This window comes from Fusarium oxysporum, chromosome 3 (assembly GCF_000149955.1).
Source record: "Fusarium oxysporum f. sp. lycopersici 4287 chromosome 3, whole genome shotgun sequence".
NCBI lineage: Eukaryota > Fungi > Ascomycota > Sordariomycetes > Hypocreales > Nectriaceae > Fusarium > Fusarium oxysporum.
Window position 1 is genome coordinate 5,014,391 of NC_030988.1, and position 24,899 is coordinate 5,039,289.

The 24,899-nt window shown below is 45.2% G+C and overlaps 6 protein-coding genes across 12 annotated transcripts; 3 read left to right on the forward strand and 3 right to left on the reverse strand.

Moving 5' to 3' along the window:
* Positions 1-1,972: 1,972 nt before the first annotated feature.
* FOXG_14865 (uncharacterized protein) lies at positions 1,973-5,164 on the reverse strand (the record flags this gene model as incomplete). Its single annotated transcript, XM_018394929.1, has 1 exon — positions 1,973-5,164. The coding sequence occupies one exon, from the start codon at positions 5,162-5,164 to the stop codon at positions 2,927-2,929; it is 2,238 nt and encodes a 745-aa protein (XP_018254857.1). The 3' UTR covers positions 1,973-2,926.
* Positions 5,165-7,961: 2,797 nt separating this feature from the next.
* On the reverse strand, positions 7,962-9,390 carry FOXG_14866 (uncharacterized protein; the record flags this gene model as incomplete). Its single annotated transcript, XM_018394930.1, has 2 exons — positions 7,962-9,207; positions 9,320-9,390. The coding sequence occupies 2 exons, from the start codon at positions 9,388-9,390 to the stop codon at positions 7,962-7,964; spliced, it is 1,317 nt and encodes a 438-aa protein (XP_018254858.1).
* Positions 9,391-9,543: 153 nt separating this feature from the next.
* Positions 9,544-10,088, forward strand: FOXG_21802 (uncharacterized protein). The gene has a single exon (XM_018402162.1). The coding sequence runs from the start codon at positions 9,759-9,761 to the stop codon at positions 10,080-10,082; it is 324 nt and encodes a 107-aa protein (XP_018254859.1). The 5' UTR covers positions 9,544-9,758; the 3' UTR covers positions 10,083-10,088.
* A 1,754-nt stretch (positions 10,089-11,842) lies between these two features.
* On the forward strand, positions 11,843-13,966 carry FOXG_21803 (uncharacterized protein). Its single transcript, XM_018402163.1, has 2 exons — positions 11,843-12,983; positions 13,061-13,966. Exon 2 carries the CDS (start codon positions 13,415-13,417, stop codon positions 13,748-13,750), a length of 336 nt encoding a protein of 111 aa, XP_018254860.1. The 5' UTR covers positions 11,843-12,983; positions 13,061-13,414; the 3' UTR covers positions 13,751-13,966.
* Positions 13,694-15,873, reverse strand: FOXG_21804 (uncharacterized protein). Of its 4 annotated transcripts, XM_018402167.1 has the most exons (5): positions 15,515-15,873; positions 15,382-15,454; positions 14,656-15,328; positions 14,116-14,599; positions 13,694-14,045 (listed from the first exon to the last, which is right to left on the reverse strand). In XM_018402167.1, exons 3-5 carry the CDS (start codon positions 15,273-15,275, stop codon positions 13,923-13,925), a joined length of 1,227 nt encoding a protein of 408 aa, XP_018254864.1. In that variant the 5' UTR covers positions 15,276-15,328; positions 15,382-15,454; positions 15,515-15,873; the 3' UTR covers positions 13,694-13,922. The 4 variants fall into 4 exon arrangements, with proteins under 4 accessions (XP_018254864.1, XP_018254861.1, XP_018254862.1 ...); XM_018402164.1 differs by lacking the exon at positions 15,382-15,454; XM_018402165.1 differs by having other exon boundaries at positions 14,656-15,454.
* A 263-nt stretch (positions 15,874-16,136) lies between these two features.
* Positions 16,137-18,183, forward strand: FOXG_14869 (uncharacterized protein). 4 transcript variants are annotated; one of them, XM_018394931.1, is made up of 11 exons: positions 16,159-16,310; positions 16,366-16,422; positions 16,520-16,610; positions 16,683-16,705; positions 16,807-16,825; positions 16,877-17,005; positions 17,069-17,091; positions 17,186-17,223; positions 17,276-17,413; positions 17,483-17,745; positions 17,804-18,122. In XM_018394931.1, the coding sequence occupies exons 1-11, from the start codon at positions 16,239-16,241 to the stop codon at positions 17,986-17,988; spliced, it is 1,038 nt and encodes a 345-aa protein (XP_018254865.1). In that variant the 5' UTR covers positions 16,159-16,238; the 3' UTR covers positions 17,989-18,122. The 4 variants fall into 4 exon arrangements, with proteins under 4 accessions (XP_018254867.1, XP_018254865.1, XP_018254866.1 ...); XM_018394932.1 differs by having other exon boundaries at positions 16,161-16,310; positions 16,366-16,610; positions 17,804-18,103; XM_018394933.1 differs by having other exon boundaries at positions 16,137-16,310; positions 16,366-16,610; positions 16,683-16,825; positions 17,804-18,183.
* Positions 18,184-24,899: the final 6,716 nt, after the last annotated feature.

Here is a 24,899-nt window from a genome sequence, read left to right on the forward strand (position 1 = left end):
CTCCCTGTCTTCGATATACTTAACTCCCATATCTAATTTATTTAAGGACGATGAGAAGGCCTTGTAACAATGGTTTGACCGCCACTGAGAGATTGAAAATGGGTGGATTTCTGTGTCGTTGTTTAGTACGCTCCACTAGTTATTAATATTAGCTTCCAAATTTAAAAACAACTAGTTACAACCTGAAGGGCTATTATATATTAATTTTAAGCTCTCTATATCCTAGTAGTGAATAACAAAATCAATTGTAGTAGAATTGAGTTTCTCGCCCCGCTTTACAGGGGGTAGACTTGAATTTATCGACAGGGGTAGATTTGCTTGTATAACGCACCAAGACCTTTGTCTTCATATGGTAGCTTGGCATGACTTTCGCGTTTGAACAGTTGGTTAGGATTGTCCAGTTGCTCCCGAAGAATGAAGAAGAAGAAGAAGAAGAAGAAGAAGATCCTAATAACAACCACGACAAGAATCACAGCAGAGAGGGTCAAAGGGGTGATGATCATCAAGATGAGGACGGGGGTTTCACTACATGGCTAAATGACCTGGGTGAGATAACTGACGAGGAGGAGCATGGCATGGAGGTCGAGGGGGGTGCCGCCCCGGGGTCTCCTGAAGAACTTGTCGAGCTACTGTTTGGTCTAACCCTACTCTTGTGTACCCCTAATTGTCGCATACCCCTGTCTACTACCCACCTATATGTCTATCTCCGGCTTGTTCCCATATCTTTATACTATATAGGACATGCGAATCCGGCCCCCCCAGTCTTGAGTCTTGGGAGGTGTTAGTGGAATTCACGCGGGTAGTTGCCAGAGACGTTTTATTATGCCAAAGTTCAAGTATAACGATGCATCCAAAAATGCTTGTATCAAACGATAGAGAAGAAAGTACTCAAATGATTTATAACAGTAAACCCATTTTTCTTTTCATCTCTGGCCAGAAAATACGTAAAAGAAAGCATCCGACTTGGTGTCGAGACGGAAGCATGGTCCGAGCTCAACGAGACTGCTTACGAAATATCGTTACAGCCCTGTCACTTATCGTTACACCCTAGTCGCTTTTGCGGGTGCAAAACCAATGAAAGAAGAGGTTGAAACGGGCGGGAACCCTGAGTGTCTCCACTACGACTTTCTAAAGCAGCTAGACTTTGTCTTGGGCAATGCTTGACTGAACAGCAAAGAAGATATCCAGGTAGATGAACGAATGGATTCCATGAAAATACCGTTCATGCATATCGTTATGTCACAGCGAACAATGCAGACTTTGTCACATTTCGCAGCGCGATCAGGCAAATATATCGTACTCCCAAGGATTCATTTTGATAATGGGTAAAAATTTCCCGTGCACGTTGCTGGGTTATCCGTGCACACGTCATGTCCACGTATTTCGTTAAATCACGAGGACTAAGAAGAAAAGCAATGACTAGACTGGAAGGAACAAGGTGAGAATTGTATGGGCTTGGCGAGAGCAAGGCAATAACTACCGAATTGTATGTATCTTTAGCTTCAGAGCCCTTTGGGCGTTGTCCTATCGGGCGTAATAGACTTGTATTGTATTCGCAGATCAATCTATCCACTTAGTGGCAATGAGCGATCCTACTTTTTTCTATTCTTAATTGTCGTGTGCCCCAAATTGTCGCCTACCCCTGTTCATTCTCATGTATGCGTCTATCTACGACCGATTTCCATGTCTCGATTTCCATAGCGACTTCAATCGTTACTCTACGCCTTATCGACGCGTCTGAACGCGTGCCATATAAAGGCTCTCATGCTATTCAAAACCCTTGATCAGGGCATACTAGTTGGTCAACCTAATTGCGACAAGCAACATTGAGTGCGCCACTTTTGTGCTGGGGCCCCCTGCAGGTTGGGCTTCAGCCCTTGTATTTGGCTGTTAAATCAAGAGGCTATAGTCAGACTGCGTTACATGCTACACATAGAGGAGCAGAAGAAATGGGATCACCGAGGCAAATCAAGGAGTTTCTATGTCTTGTTTATACCATTATTAAACTTTCTGGAACATTTGTCCTTCTGGAGGGAAAGGGGGGAGTGCTAAACGCTATTACAATATCTGGATATGATGTAATAGGCTACCAAGGAGGATGGGGATTACATAAAAACATATGTTTCCTGGTAAAAGTCAAAACCCATCTGGCTAGCTATTATCTGTCATCCCTCCGCCACCCTGTTTTAATTTAGTTGAGTACCGGACTTGAATCGGGCCTGGGAACGATGTGGAATGGCACGATGTGGAATGGCACGATGTACCGGTATCTCGCCCAAAGAACAGCCATCTCACCTCATGATGCGTACTTTGTTATCCTCTTCCCGTGTCCATTTCCCACTGGATGATCTGGTTGCGGAAAGCGAAGCCTTGGGGCCCATCTGCACTCCTTAGAATGCGATACAGGCCTGTCAGCATGCGGCTGACTTGGATCAGGAGTCCAATCAAATTGCAGTTGAAACGTCGTCTTGTCTCCTTCGGTGATGCGCTTCAAAGAAACACTACTAAGAGGCCATTCCTCAAATCCAGCAAAAATGCCAGCATCGGAGGGGACCGAACTTGTTTGTGATGGTGCTGGACTGTCACTGTCGCGTACTGATATTCGGCGCCCTCTGGGTAGGTTGATCCTGCTGGGCAATGACTGACTCAAATTTGACGGTTTAAGTTTTCCACTGCCTTATTATGAATCACGCCCGAAAACGAGTAATTTTACCCTTTCACAAACGATTGGATTGCACATCCTGAATTTCTGCTCTTCCCGATCCACACAAAGTGACATCTTGACCATCCAGGCTGAATCTCAAGACCTTCGTTCGCCTAACTGGTAGCCCCTTTATGTCCCTCGTACCGGTATCACGTAAGCAGTCTGTTGGCGATGAGGGAGAAGAGTAACGGTATTTTGGCCATTGAAGGGTTTGGCTTCCTCTTATACACCACGCAGTAGCCTCCCCGCCGTAACCCATCGGTCTGGATCAATGATATTTGGATCATGATCTTGTTGTCCCATCTCAACGGCATAATCCAACGCTGTATTCCCATGTACATCACGAAGATCCACAGACAATTGTACATCTTCGCAAAGAAAGTGCAGGACGTTCTCTGATAGGGTTCCCTTTATGGAACTATGATGGAGAGCAGTTCGACCTTGTTCATCCCTAGACTTTAGGTTTACACCCCAACTTGCTAATATTCGGAGTACGCTCACAGAAAGTCGGCGCGATCTAGCGGCTAGATGCGCCAAGCCCAACTCTTCTGAGGTCTTGAAATCCGGGTCTGCTCCATATTTGAACATAAGATCCAATATTTCTTGGTCATCCTGGTATTCACAGAGGACGAACACACTGAGATATATGGCCATTGGCGACATCCCTCTGCTGTCAAGCTCATTAATGTCATTGAACCGTTCCAAGAGATATCTGGCGACAGCAATGTCAACAGGACCATCGTTGCTCAACAGATGATACCACACATTCTGTCCATTTTTATCTTTCGATCCCAGGAATGTTTCTGATAAAGAGTCTGGAACTCGGCTTAATACATCCTGCATTATTTGTAAGTGGCCTTTTTGTGCCGCATAATGCAAAGCGTTGAGTCCGTTGACATCCTCATCCGTGGGATCTGCTCCGAGCGTGAGAAGCTTGGAAACAACACCAAGGTTCCCATTCATGACAGCGAAATGTAATGGTGTCTTGTTCTCTTTTGTGCTCAATGAGATCGTGGCGCCTTTGTCGATGAGCTTCTGGGTTATGGACTCAGATAAGTCTTTGTTACGGGCTGCAATATGCAATGAAGAAATGCCGAAGATGTCTTGGGCGTCAACATCGACCTCGGGGTTCTCGAAAAGAAGGTCAAGAATCGCCAACCTTTCTTTTTGGATCCAATCCTGGGTTGAGCAATATTCGTCCTCATCATCATCTAATTCGATGTAGTCAAGGACACATTCCACGCGGTTATCTGGGTCGTTCCAGAAGTCCACAATGCCGGGCCATTTCGGCCCATACAAATCCCGCCTCAATGCTAGATGTAGGGGCGTCTCGCCGCTATCCGAAGGAAAGTTTGGATTGGCACCATGATCCAGAAGGAACTTCGTCATCTGTTGACTCCCCGTCAAGGCAGCGAGGTGTAAAGTAGTCAGACCTTCCACTGTGCGGGAGTTTTGGGCAACACTCTTCTCACTATCTCCGATAACGTATATAACTCTGCCCTCTTGACAAGTGGGTATGTATGTCTGTCTCACCACTAGCGTATCTACTGGCGTTCCGGCGCTGAGGAAGGTTCGGGCGATCGCTTCGTCACCGTTCTTGACTGTGTAGTGCAAAGGAGTCATGTTCTCGATGTCTGAGTCCAGGCTCGCTCTTCTCTCCAGTAAAAGCTGAACGCATCGTTCCCAGCCGTTCAGCACAGCATAATGCAAAGGGGTTCTCCCTTCTGCATCCCTTACATCGGTGCATAGGCCTTGCTCTATAAGCCATTCCACAGTTTCTTCTCCCTGTTCATTCCCACACTTTGCTTTCAGTAGCAACCAATTTCTGGTAACCCTTGACTCTGAAGAAAGAAACCTAGCGACGGAGGGCGGTTTGGTTACAGCGAGGCGGGCATGCAGGGCACTATACTCCATGGAGTAATCCAGCAGCGGATAAAGCTGCCTCCCAGCCTTTTCGCGTTGTAGACATTCGTCTATCTCCGAGAACTCGACGTCAAAGACACGGAACAAAAGATAGGTAAGGCATGACGTTGCAATTGCAGCGTCTGCATCCGGGCGCCACTTTACTCGTGTTCGCTTCAAGTACTCTTTCGTAGTGTTATGAATTAGAGTGACCCTGTCGTTCTTTTCATCTATCTCCACCAAGCCCGCGCAGACGGAGACCATGTCTTCAATATCCATTAGTCTCTCCTCATCAAGATGTGAATCTGTTTCCTGGACGATAACTGCTGTTCGGAGCTCTTCGACCCTGAGGGGCCTCTTTGCAAATGTAAGCCATGCTAGAACATCCTTAGCGATTACTGTTCGTTCTCGATGCTGGCTCTCTATCCTTTTCATTGCATCGTCGTAGGCCTCGTCGTATGCTAGTGCCCCGGTTGGCAAGGCGGTGAGGGCGTCCCTGAGAGTCCCGACTGACAATTTACCTTCAACATCATATTTTGACCGACTCAAACTAGACATTAGATATGATATAAAACTCATTAATACTAGATTAAATCATACTATAAGACTTCCAGTCGCATCTTACTTATATTTCTTCAAGTAATTCTTGCTTGTTGTTGGTATATTTATCTTGCAAATTGTTAACCTTGTCGTCGACCCCGAGCATTGCAGCCAATCAAAATTTAGCGGTCAAAATATGGCCGTTTTGGGACGTATGGGGCCTGCATTCAGCCAATCATGAATTTCGCGGCCAAAATCCATCCGTTTTCGGAAACGCGCAAATGCTAAATGAATTTAGAGACTAGCGCATCGCTTCAAAACGCTAGGCCAAAAGGGATAGACAATAACAAAATCGGCCATCTGCCTTTAGCATATTGAGAGAATTTAGGGTAGCATAGGAATACTAACGAAGGAGTAAGAAGACTCAGTATCAGGAGGCAAGAAACAGAAGGATATAAATCTAACCAGATTCGAATTCTCCAGTCCAGACACTTTTAAAGCATGTTTTAAAGGGAGAATACATAATAGTACTTGGGTAGTAAAAGATTAACTTATAATTAGTAAACTAGATTACATGATACCTGACTACGGGAATTAAGGTTTGCAGCTGTGGCAACCAAGATAGCGAAAAACAGATAACCCCGCATTTACCATAAAAATAACAAAATACCGATCTAGTTACTTCCATGTTTCAAAGTTCACCAGCATTCAGAACCCGTCATTTGTCATTGCATGGTTTCGACCGTCATATTCTTCTCAACATTTCATACTCTAATATATACTTGAGTTAACATGCCGAAATCAACAAAACGTGGACGGCCACGCATACATGCAACAGCTAAGGACAAAGCGGCAGTAGATAGTCAACGCAAACGGAACAAGCGGCAGAAAGCGGCAGCTAGAGATAGGGGCTCACTATACAGCACTTTCCATAACTTGCACTATCCTATCCAGCAGTTCGATAACTCAGAAAGCAGTGCACTCACACGGCTACAAGAACAAGATATCAGTAACTTTCTACCTCCACCCAGTCCTCCACTCCAACCCATCACCGAGGGGGTATTCTTTGGCCATGATGAGCCCATGAGATCGGCATCGATTATATCTCCAAGTGATGCCCCTGGAGCAGACAGTGTGGACGGGTCACTATCCCTACTCGCAGTAGATCCTACTGTACCAATTACCACTGGTATTAACATCCAATACCAGTTTTCGTGGCCCGTGCACGTTTTTCTTTTTATCTCTTGCTTCTGGGTTGCAATACAAAAACACTTGGCCCGTGCCCCCTGTTGACTTTACAAAATTACTAGGATGTAGATGCTGGTTATCGGTAACTGCAAATAGGAAGCATCTTTTAGGTCATAAAGGGTGCGGCGGCAAACTTTATTATAATACCGGTAGTATATTATAATCTATAAGTAGAGAATTAGCTATTTCTTCTATAAAAGAAATCCTTATAAATTTAAGTTAAAAATAAATTAAACTATTATCTGCTCTTTTAAATGAAATAGTTTCTATAATTCTAGGATAAAATCGCATTGCAATTAAATGCTATTTCTATAGCAATATAGCCTCGGCTTAGAGATATTATATATCTTTATAGTGCATAAGGTATTTAATTCTAGGTTATTTTAAAGGGCCTAAAGGACAAGAAGGGTTCTAGCCTTATCTAAAGGTTGTAATATATTAGGTGGTTAATAACTAATTAATTTGATGAAAAGTTAGATAAAAGAGGGAAAAGTGCATCTGTTGAACAGTAGGATGGCCGCACGGGGTATCATGTGACCTAATAGTCATCTGTCGGCAACCCTAGTCCCATTCAGGAAAGCATAATAAGCAGACCCCTCTCCAAGGAAGGCGGGGGATGGAGTTGGGACAATGCACATACAATTAAGGCATCAAGGCGCACGCGATCCGTTCAACACCATCGCATGCTTATCAGTATTGCATGCTTATCAACCACGTTATAATAAATATTAACTATTAATATTGTCAGATATTGGGGTCCATTGTGTGTGTCTTTCTCTGTCCGATAGTTGGGTTGGAACCCTATTTCTATCTGTTCAGTAATGACCTATCTAAGAGGTTGTTACAGTGCTGAGACAGCTCTCTGACCGGTAGTTCGGTCATCCGGTTAGCCGGTCTCATTTTCACCAGTATTCAACAAATATATTAACTTAAATAGATATTATATTCGTTTAAAAAGAAAAGGACAGGCTAAAGGCTATTTTATATAATTAAAACTTAAATATAAAATATAAAAGATAAAAGACAACGTGGTTCATAAGCGAATGCTCCACTGTACTGCATAACTAAAAATAGCCTACCCTATAGCACTTTTAAGCTATAAATAAAATAGCTAAAAATCTAATAAAAATATTTCTTATAATAGTATAGCTAGCTTTATTAAATTATATATTTTAAAGATTTGTAGCTATTTTATTTTGTATAGAAAAGACTAAATACGCAGTGTAAATATACTTTTTATATACTAACTCTATAGGACTCTTTTAAAAATGTAGAAAAATTACTATAGCTTATTTTAAAACTTATATATAACCTATTAAAACTATAGCTATTTTAAACTTAATTTAAGCTTTTTATAAGCTTTTAAAAACCGGATTTTAAGGTGTATACGGTGGTGTAGCACTTGCTTGTCTGGAGCATTCGCTTATCAACTACGTTAGCTTTATTTCCTTTATTTAAAGTAATTTATATTTATAAAATAACCTTATTTTAGCCAATATAAGGTCTCTTAACTCTTAATTCTTATATACATATTCGTGCAATTAGCTAGTTATTACAGGATATTATCCTATACTACCCGAAATCTCTCTTCCCTTTCGACCAGTTCATCGCATAAGGCTTCTCCGTCCATGATCCCATGCAAATACGCTTCGCCAACGAGATTGTACACCTTCCCAGAACCTCCCCTATGGCAAAAGTCTGTTCGAAGAACAAAAAGCACCTCCAAACCACACAGTACAGAAATTTCATCACCTACATCAGCAAGAGGGGGCACCACTGCCATATAACCCTTGGCGGTGATGGCGAACTTTCGGCCACCAGCACATGACAATATGTCTTTGGCAGATGAGGTAACGGCTTCGTAGAGCTCCCGCAGGTCCTTATTCCGCGAGAACACCTCCTCAAAACTTGGCTGTGACGGCGGCATGTTGGGCAGAGTACGGTATGCTACGAGGGCTTCAATCTGCGGTGACGAGAGAAATGGTCCCCAGGTTTCAAGTATTGCACCGTACTCGTTAGGGATAGGCCTGTTGAATCTCAACAGGTGCATTGGAGTGGAAGCCCCATGGGAAAGAAGGTTTTGTTCCTGACCATGGTCTAATTGAACCTGCATTGCATCGCCGACCATGGTTCTCCAGAACGCGTCGGTTTTAGATTGGTTAATACTTTCTGACAAATAGCGTTGTGGAAGTGGCTCGATCATCCGAAGTGCTTCCAATAATGTTGCACAAAAGCTGATGAATTTGCCGCCTAACCTGTCTTTTGGATCAGACCAAGTGGCAGGGAAGCACCTCGACGTGGTTGCTGAAATGGTATCAAATCTGATTCCTCCAATCGAAATCTCTCCCGGAAGACTTAGTTCGATATGGCTCTCAGTATGGGCAGAAGCGTTGTAGTTGCGGAACTTCAACGGCGCCATCTCCGGTGTGCAAGTCCAGTCCGGCACCCATGACGGCAGGGCATTCAAGGTCCGGGGGTATCCTACACCAGCCACGTAAAGGACACTCTTCAACTCACCACGCCGAAGAAACCTGCGGCAAATTTCGGTATAAAACTCGACAGGATCCCTCTCATCCCCATAATTCGGTGCAAAATCAGGGCTACCAGCATCCCGCGTTAGGTTCACTAAGCCGAAAACGAGATCACGCGGATCCGTGGCCCTGGTAGCCCATATCTCTGTCAGAAACTGGCACAGTGGAGGCTGCTGGAGTCCAACCTGATTCCTCAAAGACTCTGGTCTTTGAATAAGGTCAAAGAGTGTACTTGCCCCATCGCAGAGGCGCTTTCGAGGAGTTGGACCAACTGATATCTTCCTGCGGCAACTTCATATCTCGGGTCGCAGATTATGCTGATAGAACGGGCAAAGTCTCCCCAACTGTCCCAGCAATCACCCCACCGAATGTGACAGGAACGGCTGAAAACTACTTCTTGGACAATCCAGACACGAGTGAAATAGTCATGTTAAATGACTTGAGCCAGGGCAGAATACCGAGCATCGCGAAAAGCCACCATCGCACGCCAGAGAGACATCCATGCCTCAAGAGGGGCTGACATCGTCCGTGATGGCAGCATAACTGCATTGATATGGGAATCCCGATCCGCCCTTTCCGGTAGTTTCCTAATTTCCAGCAGCAAAGAGAAAGCCAGCTCTGCTATGGAGGATTCCCCGAGGCATATGATTGTTCGGTTTGACCGGCTGTATATCTCACACATCATGGGAACCTGGATGTCCTTTTCGGCGTTATAATCCTGGTTGATGCTGATACGATCTATCCAAATGGTCCGTGTTTCGAAAAATGAGGCTCGTTCTTGGAGGATGTCATATGCATTCTTGCCCACTTGCAGCCACTTTCCGTCAATCTGAATGTCGTATTTCTCCAACTGGTCCCCCCATGTGTACGATATGGCATCATATACAGGGTTGTCGTCCAGCCGTATGTGCCGAATGCTGCAACAGAGCTCCCAGGTCTTTGGGTCCCTGCTTACATCCAGTAGCCTGATCGATCGTGCGTCTAGAGTACGATACTGGTATTTGTGCTCATCTGGAAGCTTCAGGAGATCATTCCGCGGACCAAAAGAGCGACGTTGCACGATAGCCTCACAACAGTCTTCATATAGGGCGAAGCACACAATGGACCAGGTAGAACCTCAAGCAGAACACACAATCCTTACCTGCCGGGAACTTTAAGGAAGGACTTACTATCCATACTATATCGCACCGATAACAGAATTAATCGCCCCTAAGCTATGCCACTTATAAACTGGAAATAATTGGAAGAGATTGATAAGAATTGTATTTGAGTCAAATGAAAAGCCATACGTGGCAAATTGGTTAGTACACACCGCTTATTTCATGAGATTTTACAAAATTTTACTTTACATATTGTGCGATATGTGACAAAGGCAAGATATTTCATTGTCTAAGACGCCATTAAGCTTTTGCCCTCGCCTACTACCTGTAGCGTACAACCCGGCACGAAAAAAAAGAAAAGGGTTCACAACGTAATATCGTATTACCATCACCGTATTTTTTGTTTTCGTCTGGCTTCCTATATTGTTTTTCACGGGAACAGATGGTTTCACGACAGAAGACTGTACTACCACCAACGTATTTTCATTCTCTTGCACAAATTATCCTGTATTCTACAGCAGAACAACAAAATGATAAATACCAGGTTTGAGACAGGGCAAACGATGAAGAGTACTAGAGTATGAAGAAAAAACAAAAGAATAATCCTACCCCTTAGCATTGATTACTCTACGCTGATTATCGAGAGTTAGTCGTGTAGCTGGAGTCCCTAAGCAAGCCTCGAACCTCAAGTCAGATAATAGGCCTTCCTCAACCATTACGCAATTGTTCTAACGTTATTAGAAGCAAACTCAGTCCGACCAGCACATCACCGCTTTGAACCAATCCAGGATGCGCTCAAGCTTGGACGTTATTGATAGACGGGCTATCAATCATCTGTGGGACTTAGTAGTCGAGAAGCTACTCGAGTTCGCAAATGGGCGTCGCGGACTGTCAGAACTCGAGGAGAAAGATGTCCAGTATTGGAAAGAGTGGTTACGCAAATACCGGTCATTAGAGGGCCCAATTACCATGCCAAGGGGTATGCTTGGAAGCATATCAACGACGCAGCAAAAGTCGACAATGGCCTCGCACTGCTGGTAATAATAGTCAGCAAAGCGACGCATCTCATGAAACTCTGCCCGGGATATTGTTGTTCCTTGGAATTTCAACATTGGTGGTATGTATTGGTAGCGAACGGCAGTTTCCAACAACTGGTTGCCTTGCAAACAATCTTTCAGGAACGTGGACTTGACGAAAATCTAGATCTAAGCAGTTAGTAAGGATGATATATGGGGAAATACGATGCAGATAGTTGGCTGAGAAAAAAAAATAGGACATATATAATACCCTAAAGATGCAAAGAACTAAATATAAAGTTTCTATCCCTCCTGCCCTGTTTTTCGCTCTGGGAATTCTGCTTACCAGGGATTATCCCTCGCGTCGTTTGGCAACCGACGAATTATTTTTGGTGGGAAATGAAAAGGCGCTAGCATGACATAGGATAGCCGATGAACTCTAGTTTCTCCGTAATATACTACAGTAATGGGATTAAGATAAAAACTTGTACATTCTAGCCCCCGGTTTTAGTTGAAGGACGCAGCTGCACTAACAAGTAGAGTTAATTCCTGAAGCTTATTTAGAAAACAGCAGCATTTATGAATAGTGTAGTAGGAGACTCGGGCAGGATTAGGAGCAACAGCAAAGGGGCATGTCTCGTGGCGGCAGATAATGGCCATAAGTATAACAAACTACTCTTTGGAAATGCCCAATTCAGCCCGGTGAAACATCCCAAAAGGACAGAACAGGGTAAGTTTGAATTAATTATTATATATACAAGCAAAGTCTCCACTTCTAAGGTAATACCAATATCAAAGAATGAAAAATCTTCCTATAGAAATTTGGAACCACGTTGCAAGCTGGCTACTTCCGCTTGATAAGCGAAGGCTTGCCTTAACCCGCAAGGATCCTCTTGAAAAGCTTACTAGATCTCAGCTTGAGATTGTTCGAATTTGGAAAATGATTTTCCCACGCAGCTGCTGGCCTGATAAGGCGATAGAACGAGGCCTCAAGGTGGCGCTAATTGGCCCTGTTACTAATATAACTAAGCCTTCGCAAAACGGAACCAAACCATACTAGTTCCTAGCCACGACGCCAGGATCTTACAGCCATTGGCAGTCGGATCAACTCGAGAAAGCTACATCAAACGATAGGAGGAAAAGAACTTCCGTTTAACGTTGAACGAGGCTTGGAGAGGGAGTTTGATAACTTCATCCTGAACCTTGGAGGAGCGTTTCATTTTCATCGAGATGTAAAATGCCCTAAGGAGTTATATGAGTCTTGGAAGTCCTGTAATTCACAGGAAATACTGTATTACCATACCCCCGCAGTCCGGTCGACAAAGGTTTCAAAACATGATGCCCCATTTGGGTACGGCGTGGATTTTTATGTCTCTCTAGAGGATGAGGATTTCATAATGTTCAGATGCGACAATACATAAATGCCAGACACTGCTTGAGGTATATATCTCAGCACTATTAACTTCCACCAGCACATTGTTAAGGTTTTTACCTCCGCATCTCGTTACCTGATAGGGGAGAACAACATTTGAAAAGAAGAAACTAATAGGATCTGTTCGGGTTACAAGCGAACTTCCGCTTGATAGCCATATAACGTGTTTGATAAGCAAATGCGCCAGACAAGTGAGTGCACCAATCTTATTTCTACCTTAACCTAGTCCTACAGTCCAAAATCAATTGTTGTACAATTGATCTATTTTACCCCGAACTACAGGGGGTATACTTGTGTCAAAGCCAAAGGTGCCAATTGATGTACGTGAACAAAGTTACTTGAGGAAGGACAAAGCCCCCTCTCCACACCACTTTTGAAGGGGTGCGACTACTACCTTGATGATCTCCGAGACCGCATTATGCATACAAATAAGTGATACTTCACCCCTAGAGTTGCCGATAGATAACTCTTGAGGCCCCTGTCTGAGGTCTTTGTACCTTCCTGTTGTCCGTAGGTTGAAGGACTTGCCCTCTGACAACTTGAATTTCCCAAAGTCACTGACCAGGGGTTTGAGTTGGATTTTGCAGGGGGTACAGTTGAATTATACAAGAGTAGGCTTGAATTTCCCAATTTTCTAATTGGTGCTTGGTTACACGTGAAGCATGCCATAACGCAACGCGTAAGGTTTTAGCTCAGGTTCAGCAACACCGCCTACCAATGTGAACTGCGGCCAAGAGTTCAAGCTATCTGAGACAGATTCCTTAAGTCATGACGCTTGACACCGTGCCAGAGCCAGACTCTTCTAATCCTATACATCCATTCATCCTTCTCCCTTTATATGAACTTCTCGTCTGTCAGATATGCCAGTATGCAGATGCCAAGAAGCACAGGGCGGTGATGATTTGGCATATGCCTAGCCCTCGAGCTTCTATTCTTCGAGGATGGGAGACGAGTACGAAGACCCATTCCGCATTCCTATCTCATCAACGTCCGTCCGTTTCGCGTACAAATCGTGCAGACCCACAATCGTGCTTCCATTACGCCGCAACGCCGTTATGCTCATGGATGCCATCCCATCTCTTCCTCAACTGAGCCGGAGAACTATTCAGCGACCTCGGCGGACCCAAGCGCTTTTGATCACCGGGAGTGAGCAATATGATATACGAAGTCATTTTGAAGCAAAAGAAAGAGCCATCGAGAAGGTCACAGGACTCGATTCACTGCTAAAACAGTTCCTTACACAGATTGAGCCTCCTCAAAGAGAAGTTAGAAACTAGAAAACTTTGATAGTCGAAGAAAAAACCAGTTTGTAAGGGTATTAACATGCTGTAGCTCTGTCATATGTTCATAGTACTACAACTAGTAAAATAATAAGGACTCAGTGGCCGAGCTACGCGAGTATGTATTTAGTATTATATGTTGCCATCTTGATTCACGCCCTGCAATCCATTATGAAAGACCTGCCCGCTTGTAACCCCTAATCCAATATTCTGATTGAAGAAAAACCCCAACATTGATAGACTGCCATGGCTTGATTGGTTCCACTACAGCAAGGTCAAAGCGGCGGATTAGCTATAGTAGCGAAGGACGTGTTAGCAGACTAGTTTTCAAAGGACGGAGTTATCAGACGTGTTGATCTCACCTCAACAAAAACCTTGTTCAGCTCCATCAACGCAATATTCTTTCCAAGACATTGCCACCGTCCATATCCAAACACAAGTTCAAGAGTTCCTTCCATAAGACGAAGTTGATCTTGGGAGCAGTCCAGCCAGCGTTCAGGACGGAACTCATTCGAATCCTCGCCCCAAATATCAGGTCGGCGGAATATACCCCAAGCACAATAGCCGACCTTGGTCCCTTCAGGCAAATGATGACCTTTAAAGGTATCTCCACCTTTAGGGACTTCCTTAGACATCAAACCAACAACGGGTGGATGGATTCGAAGGCCTTCTTTGATAACAGCCTGGAGGTATGGCATCGCACGTGCTTCGCTGTCAGTGATGATGGGAAGACTAGGTTTTGCTTGGTCGATTTCTGCTCGCATTGCTTGGACAACACGAGGGGTAGAGATAACATATAGCAAGGTTGCTCGGATAGCAGTAGCAGTAGTGTCAGCTCCGGCAAGACTTGTCAAGCGTCAGCCATCCAAGGAAGTTAGAGGTAGGCCTTTGAAATGACTTACATCTGCATGAGAATTTCTGATTCAACTTCATGTTGGAGCAGGCCTCGTGCAATAAAAGAGCCAATCATATCTCTCTGAACCTTGGGGTTAGGACCAAAGCGATCCGCCGAGACCCTCTTCGCAATTGCCATGACCTTACCAACGCCAACTTTATCTTTCTCCGATGGCAGCATACTTTTAAAGACCGGAAGTTGTAAAAGTTTGATCATCCAAGGCATCACGGTGGTCACTATAATGGTAGGCATGCTCTCCTCCATCGCAGTGATATACCCATTGACATCTGAGTCAGTCTCCAAGTCACCAAATTGCTCACCAAAGGCTAAAGCGGAGATAACATCCAGGGTAAAATACTGAGCCTTATAGCCAAAGTCGAAAGGTCTTCCTTTGGCTATGTATTTGGTATCTAGTAACTCGAGCAAACGTTCGACGTTCTCATCAACAGTCATCTCGATGTTATCAACCTCTTTGCCAGAGTAAGCTGCTGCCATTTTTGAACGAGTACTGGCGTGTAACTCATCGTTACGCTGGGACAGGACGTTGTCTTTGGTAAGGTCAAGGCGCATGGCATCATACCAACTTGAGCGTTGAAAGCGGGTGCGGACATTGAGCATGTGCTTCATTAGATCTGGGTCGGAAGTGATGAGGTCGTTTGGTCCCACGCGAGCAATATCGCCTATACATTGGTGTTAGTTGAAGGAACCGTAACATATTTAGATCCACTCCGACTGAGCCACTATGAATATTGAATATCCTGAGATGACATGGGGACTCGGCAAATGCTGTATCAATGGCCAACAACCTAGCCGAAGCCCAGAGTGTTGGTAAACTTAGCAAATAAAAAGCATCCTTCTGAACTGACCATATTTTTTACAAGCTTCCCAAAGGTCAAGATGAGTACGACCACCTCCAACCTTCGAAATCAGCCACAATTGAGTGAAGCCAGCAATTGCGGGACCTCTAAAATGGCGCAAGCGAGCCCATTGACGAATCGTTGAGACAACATAGCAGATCAATATGATAATTCCGGCAACAGCAGCAAGTTGGAGAAGTCCAATTTGAGGAAGCTGCTGAAGAAATGACATGACTTAGTCGTAGTTAAATATACCAAGTGGTATGTTTATGTGCCGATGAATAAAAATGTCTCTGTATGCCTCGTGAACTCTTCACTTTCCATCGTTACCCCGCTTCTCCTCGCTTGACTTTCCAAATCTGAGAGTGATGGTTACCATGCACTTACGTGTCAATTCGGAGTTGGTTCCCTTCTGGAAATGCCTGCATGCTTCACAAACCTGTCCGTGATATGATACAGACGATCTTTGCCATTTGGGGGGTTGGTGAAGATGGCACAGCTATTTATGTCCAATAGGAAGTCTTCCGTCACGTATGGTCCACTCCGGCTCCCCGCAGCAGAAGCAAGGGTCTAAACTTAAAATCTCGGAAAGTTTGCCAAATGGCGGCAGAGAAATAAGTCAGCAGTTGCATGAACTTTAGACAGAACGCCAGCGGTCAGAAACCTTCACTCATCTACTCCCCCGCACGAGAAACCTATTAGCCAGTTGTTACATTGTGGCAACGCAAGAAACATGTCGTCTCCTACGGCCGGACAATCCTCTGAAGGAAACGCAACGGATCAACCCGGCCATATAATCCCTGACGTCAGCATATAACCCGTGCCGCGTACCTTGAACTAGGTCAACTAAATCATTCTAGACGTCTTTGCAAAATGAATCCACTGACAGCGATGATGCTGATTCCCTTCTCACCGGCGTATGTCCACCCGTTCACCAACAGTCCGCCATGTTATATTCAACTATTCAATGCAATTGCGAGGCCTAAATATATCATGCTAAGTTGGCCTTGATAGTCGCTTGCGAGTTCATCAGAATCGCTCGCTTCAAGCATCATGAGACACCGCATAGAGAATGGCAGATCCTATCATGCTTTCAAAGAAGGAAGTAAGCTGCGACTTTGAGTCTTTCGAGGTCCTAGCTAGCTCAGAACTACATAGCTAACGCTCAACCTGTCAGAGTACGTGCTGCCAAACGATGAGGTATAATATCTCTCTCAGTATGGAAGAATATCAATTGCATTCTTATGGTTTTGCACCTGAATAAGAAGGGTAATATGCTAATTATAATATTTCAACTCAAGACGGAGAATGATCGACTCGGTATGTTTGTTGGCATCTTCGTTTTCCTATCCCGTTAACAAGTGACACTAGATTTACAGCATATGCTCTTCACCCTAACGTTTGACGGCAGTCTTATCAACCATCCACAGGAAAATGGAAGTTCACGCCGAAGAGTTCTCGATGCTGGGACAGGAACAGGTGTTTGGGCCATTGATTATGGTTAGCATTCTTCCATTGTCAGCAAAATTGATCAACTGTGTTATGACTAACTTATGTGACCAGCTGAAGATCATCCCGAATCGCATGTAAAACTACCCTATTGTCCTTAAACGCTCCTGACCGTGGAAGGGGGGTACTGGCAGAGACGCTTCTAAAAGAATCTGTATCTGACTTGCCTAGGTCATTGGTGTCGACCTAAGCCCTACCCAACCTACCTTGTAAGGAGTCTCCAACTTGCTTCTTTATAACTATAGTTAACCTTGGTATTAGCGTTCCCCCTAATCTTACTTTTTATATCGACGACTTGGAAGACCCTTGGACATTCTCCACCAAGTTTGATCTCATTCACGGCCGCATGCTTACCGGATCAATCCGTGACTGGCCCAAGTTCATCCAACAAAGTTACGAGTAAGGCACCAGCATTCACTGCAACCTTTTACACTCCGTATTTGGGACTTCTTCTAACACTCCAATAAGCAATCTCGAGTCAGATGGCTGGCTCGAGTTAAAGGATATCCTTCTCGAATTCAAATCCGACGATAATACCATTCCTGAGGGATGCGCAGCTACAAAATGGGGCGAATTAATGCTCGAAGCAGCAGATAAGTTCGGAGCACCTTTGGATAGCTGCAAACGATATAAACAACAACTAGCTGATGCAGGCTTCGTTGACATCGTCGAGACCATGTACAAATGGCCATCTAATGGTTGGCCACGAGACCCCAAATACAAGGAGATGGGTCAGTCTAGTTCGCTTTTCTATGAATATCTGAATAGTACTAATGTGATGGATAACAGGATTATGGAACTATGAAAACCTTGGCAACGGAGCTTCCGGTTTGAGCATGGCTCTATTTACTCGCGCCTTGGGCTGGACTGCAGAAGAGGTTGAAGTGTTTTTGGTGGATGTCAGGAAAGACATGAGGAATCATGCAATACACGGATGGTGGCCTATTTATGTTGTTTATGGGCGGAAACCATGATATAGCTATAGCCTGCCCTTGAGTGGACTTTCGAAAGATGCACGCACGCATCAGCAACGCAAGCAGAGAGCATTCCCAAGTATATACACCTACATCTAAGTTTTACTAAAGCCAATCAGCTGTACAGCCACGACCACGTAATCTTCACGTTTAATTCCTCGGTCAATCTTGTCGACAAACAATTTCAGCCCGGCCGCACGATTCTTGTTCTGAGCTTGCAGAGGCAATTTAACAGGCTTGTCCGCCACACAGGATCCCCAAGCTGGACTCTCTTCCATCCTGGGCAATGAACTGCAACCCTGTCAAGACACCCTTAGTATCAACCCACAGCTGAATGAACTTGAGATGAGATTCCTCGACGTTCCACTCGTCTTGAGTGTAGTGAGGATTCTCTTCAAATTCCTTCTCGCGGTGATCTCCTTTTGTTAAGCAGATTGCTCCCAGGATTTCTAAAGCAAATGAATAATCAAGTCTAACTCTTTAATACTTCATACTAGGCCGGCATCATCATCAGTGATGACCTATGACGCAATCGTGAGTAATACGGCTGGGGAACTAAGGTCAGCTTTGGCCGAAAAAGACTTTTGCCACTAGATCGGTATTCCTCATCCGATTAACTAGGAGCTATTGAAGGCCACCAGAAAGCCCCGACTTGCTAACACCAGCTTCAGATACTAGGTTAGTATGAACTTCCATATCCACTCAAGTAGTAAACGTCAAGCGTATTTACCACAAGAAGTTAATAAGATACAGCAATCATTTAAGAAAACTCTTGATAATAGATGCTCACTAAAAGGCTAATTCGGGAAGCTAAGCCGCGCCGCCGGGACATAGTTGCGTCATTCGAGCGGTGGCTTACATACCCTTCCCCCCGCGTCAATGTCACCCTGGCCCTGGAAGTATAACTATCTTCACATGCCCCCGCACTGCTGGTGCTGATTACTTTTAACCAAGAAGTCCAAAGGGCGCGTCTTGCGCTTTTGAAGTTCATCACTTGCGCTTAAACGCTGAGCTCACAACCAGGTACACACGGCAACCATGAAATGTGCAGAAGGCATCGCTTTTTGCTGCTTTGAAAGAAATAAATTAGCTGATGAGTTCCCAGAGATACCCCTCAATTATGGAGCTAGTACCAGAAACGGCTTTTAGGCCGCATGCCTTGAACCCAACTCTCCTGAATAACACCAGAGGGATTGTAACCGAGGCGCCTGGGATGCCACAATATGGGGACCTTATCGCTGTCAACTCCCTCTATCTGGGCCATACAGTCAACCCGGCTCTCCTACATGCTATGGCTTCCACTGATACTGTCACCGCCAACCCTTCTAGTTGCTTGAAGGTATAGTTTTCTCATAGCTCGCATGCTAACAGTTAGGAAGACAATAACTGGCGGATGCTTACGAAGGATTGCGAAAATGTCCCCGCTGAAGTCAAAGTGAAGAGTCCCGGACATGTTATTAACGCTATTGAACTATTGAGGTGTAATAGAGTCTACTCAAACTCTAGAGCAACATTTACTGACCCCCGCAGTCACTCCGAGCAAACATTTAAGGCAAGCCAGGGGGCCCAATGGGGAGTATTGTTGTTCCTGGCTGGCGTGCTCTCGGACCTTTTTGACAAGCAAAAAGCTGAGGTAAGCGCCTACCTCTCGATTACCAACAGTCGAAGTATTGGTTAGTTGGTTAATGAGTTCCGCAGCATTCATATTCACATAATACATAAGCCCCGGGCGCTTTGTATAGCAGGATGTGAGGGACTAAGGCGTTGTCAATTGATTGATTAATCGATTATATCCTACGCGGTTATAATCATCTAAACGACTATGCCTACTTAACAGGGTCCAGCAAATAGCCGAGGCCTCGCGGATTAGCATTAGTCTGTATCGTAGTGGTAAAACTGCCCGTATCCGATAGGGTCAGGTTAAAAATTAAACATCATATACTGACTGACTCAAACTAGATACTAAATATAACATAAAACTTATTAGCATAGTAAGAAACTATACATTAAGAGCTTAAGACTTGTTTTACTTATATCTCTATTAGTTCTTCTAGCTGCTTGTTGATATATTCGTCTTGGAAGTTGATTACCTCGTCGTCGGTCCCAAGCATTGCAGCCAATCAGAATTTAGCGGTCATGTGGCCGTTTTTGGATATGTGGGGCTCCCTTTCAGCCAATCGTGAAATTCGTGGTCAAGATCCATCCATTTTCAGAACCGAATCGTGCTATTTCATATAGAGCCTAGCGCATCATTCCAAAATACTAAGCCGAAAGGGAGGGAGACCTGTTAATTGTCCTTCAATCTGTGCGAATTTTCTTGTCGGCCGTGCTATTACATGAGTTAGAACATCAGAATACCGATCCGCCCAGATTAATACTCTACTCCCTCCAACCCTAACCCTGGCTTCAAACTGTTGCAGTCTGCCTAGCCTGCATTATGCAGTCAGGGAAAGCATTACTAGTTGAGTTGCATGCGTAGGCGGGGCAAATCAAGACACCGTGTACTGCTATGCAGGGATCTTCGTGATCACGCAGCGATGGATGCACTGGGCCATCGGGCGTTCAGTGGCACTTGTGACGGGCTGGCAAGGCGAGCAACTCCAAAGCGGCTCAGCAAGTCACTAGGTGGTGCGAGAGGACAATTGCGGCATGGCAGTGAGGGGAACCGAATAGGCAGTCATTGGCTGTCGTATATTTCCTTAATCATGCAGTAACACGCTTTACCCCGCAAACCATATTAGCATCAAGTTATTATTTGGCAGATCGGCCGGCTCCGCGAAGATAACTAAGGCCTAAGGAAGGGAACCTGTATTATAGATTCGCCCTCAGAGAAAAAGGCCTCCTGCTGCATTGCCAGTATAGGCTGTAATGGAGCTTCCTGTCTTGCCTTATTATGAATACCGACGAGTTGCTTGGTGGCAGGGGTGCGCCATTTTCTCAACTAACGCAACCGAGCTGAGGTGGCTAGCCGTAAGGTTGCAGGACTTATTCTCAGTGGGGCTCTGATTGCAACAGCATGTCTGCGTTTACTATTTATATTAACTTTAACAGGTTCTATTCCCTAAATAACTACATATGCGGGGATTTACAGGGTTGCGCGAACACCAAGTTGCATTTAAAACCTAGAAGGGCGTGCCACGTATCCTCATTATTTACGGCCAATAGCAATTGCTTTCTGTGCTTGGCTATGCAGCCACAGATAAAAAATCGCTTGATTTGGATACCTTTGCGAGTGGGCAGCCGCGTAGATGGTGTCGCAAGTCCAGGGTTTGGGTGGTGGCGCCGATGAGTGGTGACGACGGTGTCTGGGCCGTCCGCCCAGGTCTGGGTGAAACACCAATGGGGCTGTTCTGCAAGAGGGCTGCACGAGCTCCTCGGTTCAAATGAGCGAGAATGTGGACCCCTAGATCGCAGGGATCCAGGGCGGCGGGCGGAGACGAAGCCATCGCCGCGGCTTACGGCTGCGCAAAGCGCAGATTGAAACGTTTGTTGTGCATTTGTTAAGAATTTGGGTGTAGACAGTGCCACTTTCTTAACACTTGTATGCCAAGAAAGTGTGACAAAGGAAGGTTGAGAGGTGGTTTATGTATGTATGTATGTGTATTTTTCGTCTGGGTGGCTGTAACGAAGCCAAATCTCCTACTGGAGCAAAAGACGTGCTGAGCTAGCTAGGTACAGGATACCCCGCTTCCTTCACCATCCAGCATACCAATGGCACAAAAGGTGCTGTATTTCTCAAGCCCGTCACCCGTCAGCGGGTTCGAGGGCAATCTATTGTCGAACTTTTTCCACCGACCAGAATTCTCTCGCGCATCACTACATCTGCTGACGCAGTCCACAATCTCCAGTAACCAAGTTGTAGCTCGTAGTCGACTGTCGCGGCGGCAGGGAAAAACCTCGGGAAGGGATCAGAGGCCGACGGTGCGGCTTGCCTTTAAAGGAGAAAAACCCATCGCAATCGGCGTCGTTGATCGGAAGGATGTCGCTACGAATGCCCGGGGCATCGCCCTCCGATATCTAAGGCGTTCTGGTTCTGAGGTGCCGCCATTAGATCCGACAAAGGTGTTGTCAGAGAAGGCGAACTCTCCAAAATTCCTTCTCTGAAAACTGCTGTTAGGGAGCCGATAGCGTCCCCGCAGTTTTTGTGTGGTCGCGTGGCCTGCAGAAAATCCCGCTCCTAGCACCGCACTAACAGTGCGTGCCAAGAAAGAATTTTTACAGGAGAGAGTTCGTTGAGAGGTGGTTTGTCATGCTTCAAATGCGTCTCTAGGGTATTTTACTCTAAAGTTTGAGTGTTGATTTTGACCTCAATGTAGGCTGTTACGCAACTACTGATCCACATCGAATAGGAAATTGAAGTCAGAAGATAAAGATAGTCACTCTACGCCCTCATATCTCAGTTCTATCGTTTCCAGACACCCGCCTCCCAAACTATTGCCGCTGATTACTGTCTTCATACTTTTCCAACTGCATATCTAGAATAAAAACCTCAAATAAATGTACTAAGCACTGCTACATTATTCTTCGGATAACTAAAAACAAAAGACTCAAGTGTTACCTTTATTGACTCATTCGAATTTCTCGCCGATTGAATTACTGGCTTGCCAACAGAAATATCCATTAGATTGCCCGTCAATGCACGTTATGATGTCGTATATGGTATCATGCTAGAGATTTAGGATGATTGGATACATGGATGTCAGAGCCGATCTTGGCCATCCCTTTGAAAATTACACTGAAATTAAAGAGATAGTGAGCAATGTCATTCACAAACAAGCTATCCGAATGTATGATGTCTACCAACTTCAACCATTAACAACAAAGATACTACTATGTCTTCTGGTCTGTTGCTATGTGGCTCCCTATTGTCCTGGCCAAACAAACGAGTAGAAAGTCAGGCCATAATCGTTACTCTTGAAAAGATAGTAGGTATCTCTTTGAGTGTCATAAGCCTACACTTGCGTACCGGACAGGGGGTCTAGCCAACCAGAGGACATCAAATGAAAGGTACATTCAGCCCCACCTAATTTATGCGGTGATAGAAGTCCCAACAATTCCCGGATTTACATAGGGGTACTTTGCACTCCTGACAGCCGTACCGTGACTGAACCCTTTTGCCCCTATTCCCATTATTTGTATTAGCTTGTAAGGGCTGCAGCTGACCCTCTCCAACCCGTATTCCTTTACAAGCTTTACAAGGCGAGGGGTTTTTATTTCGGACCCAATTATGCAGTGTTACAGGCGTAAATTCGTCTCCAGTACGAAATCTCTGCCTTGACTGACTGTCAGGTTGATACTTAGCAATAAGGCTATCCACAATGTGTTGCCGCCAGTCAGCTTGTGACTTTATAGGCTTCCACTGTGGCTGCCCTTTAAGCTGTAAAATGAAGCTATTGATCAGGGCTATTTCTAGCAGGAAGTCCCAAGCTAGGGCCTTCCAGCTGCCCCTACGGACACGGCGGTCAGGGCTCCAATAGGCTCGCCTTTGGTCACCTTGGTCCACAGCATTCATCTGTTCATTGTAGATAGCAGCAATTGACGGGATAGAAATAACCTTCACAGGCTCGGCACCAAAAAAACGCTTAATTGGCCGTGCTGACGGTTGGTCTGTTGTCGGTCTCTTCCTCTTGCGGTCAACACGTTCAACGCCTGTGAAAACCGTAGATAAAAATAACACAAGAGCGTTGTCTTTCCAAATGAACTGATTAACCTAACCAAAGGTAAATTAGTAAGGGAAATCATAGAGGTCCTGTCTTTCTAACTGACCAGGTTATCCTTCGTAGGGACTGCCGTAAGGTAGTTGAACTCAAGGTCAGCGGCTGCTGTGTTGTCAACCTTCTTCAGCTTAACTAGGGGTTCATGGAAGCCACAGTTCTGACGGGCTGTGCCTGTGGCTCCGTGCCCTAGTTGACGGAGCCGGCGGAAGAGGTTAGGGGAGGAGAATAGGTTATCTAGGAATACGTGATACCTGGCTTTTGGCAGCAATTTTACTAGGGCAACAACCACAGCTTGGGTAGGATTTAGATGCTCTGCTCTCTCTGACTTCCTAACTGGCTGTCTTTGCCGCTGTTTCCGTACCTGTGGTGATTTTCGCCGGTAAGCAGGCCTGACCCCTACGGGCCCGTATTTTCGATGTGGCCGGTGCCAAAGCCACCGGAGGAAATAGCCTTCTTGGGCCACAACCCAAGCTTTGAAGCCTCGAGGGATAGGTTTGTTAGGTACGACTGTTGTCTCTAAGTCTCTCCCTAGGAAGCGGACCATACACTCATCTATAGCAATAGATGTGCCTGGTGAGTAGAAGTCTAAAGACGCCTGCTGTATATGGTCAGACCAGGACCTAACCCGGATAAAGGTTCGGCTATAATCCTCAATAGAAGCTTCCTTATCGATAGTTGTGTGGTCAAAAAGGCGAAGGTTCCGTGACAATAGCTGGAATCGTGTATAAGTCATCCATTTTGTAATTGGATGAAGAGGGCGTTGCTTCCCTAGGGACGAAGCCTTCCAATAGTCCTTGATCTGCTTATCTGTGTGTAGTCTCATATAAATGAAGATTGCAATCCATATATAGATTTCTGCAGCAGAGGTTGATTTCCATTGGAATAGCCGTGACTGTGGCTTCAATGTACGACGGCCACAGCGAGCCTCTTCAAGCACGTGGCTAGCCCAGCTATTCGTGTAACAGGCCCAGCTTTCTACTAGCGAAATAGGTACAAATTGCTGGAATAGCAACAGCGGCTCCTGGGGCAAGGCTGTGATCTTAGGGGCCCGAATTGGAAGCTTCAATGGCCGAAAACGGTAGCCGCAGGAGGGATCCGGAGCTTTGATTGGTCGGCAGGTATTATCAGCTGGCTGCTCACGGCGGCTGTTAGCAACAACAATACAGCTATCGTCATACGCGTTGATCGCTAGGT

Excerpts from the sequence above, each read along its gene's own strand:
- FOXG_21804 (XM_018402164.1), bottom strand. The coding sequence starts at position 15,737 with ATGTCATTTCTTCAGCAGCTTCCTCAAATTGGACTTCTCCAACTTGCT. Across the intron at positions 14,600-14,655 it reads TCAGAAATTCTCATGCAGAT|TCTTGCCGGAGCTGACACTA; the intron begins GTAAGTCATTTC and ends ACGCTTGACAAG. Across the intron at positions 14,046-14,115 it reads TGAACAAGGTTTTTGTTGAG|CTAATCCGCCGCTTTGACCT; the intron begins GTGAGATCAACA and ends TCGCTACTATAG.
- FOXG_14869 (XM_018394931.1), top strand. The coding sequence starts at position 16,239 with ATGTCGTCTCCTACGGCCGGACAATCCTCTGAAGGAAACGCAACGGAT. Across the intron at positions 16,611-16,682 it reads TCATGCTTTCAAAGAAGGAA|AGTACGTGCTGCCAAACGAT; the intron begins GTAAGCTGCGAC and ends TCAACCTGTCAG. Across the intron at positions 17,746-17,803 it reads CCCCAAATACAAGGAGATGG|GATTATGGAACTATGAAAAC; the intron begins GTCAGTCTAGTT and ends GATGGATAACAG.
- FOXG_21802 (XM_018402162.1), top strand. The coding sequence starts at position 9,759 with ATGTCGTATTTCTCCAACTGGTCCCCCCATGTGTACGATATGGCATCA.
- FOXG_21803 (XM_018402163.1), top strand. The coding sequence starts at position 13,415 with ATGGGAGACGAGTACGAAGACCCATTCCGCATTCCTATCTCATCAACG.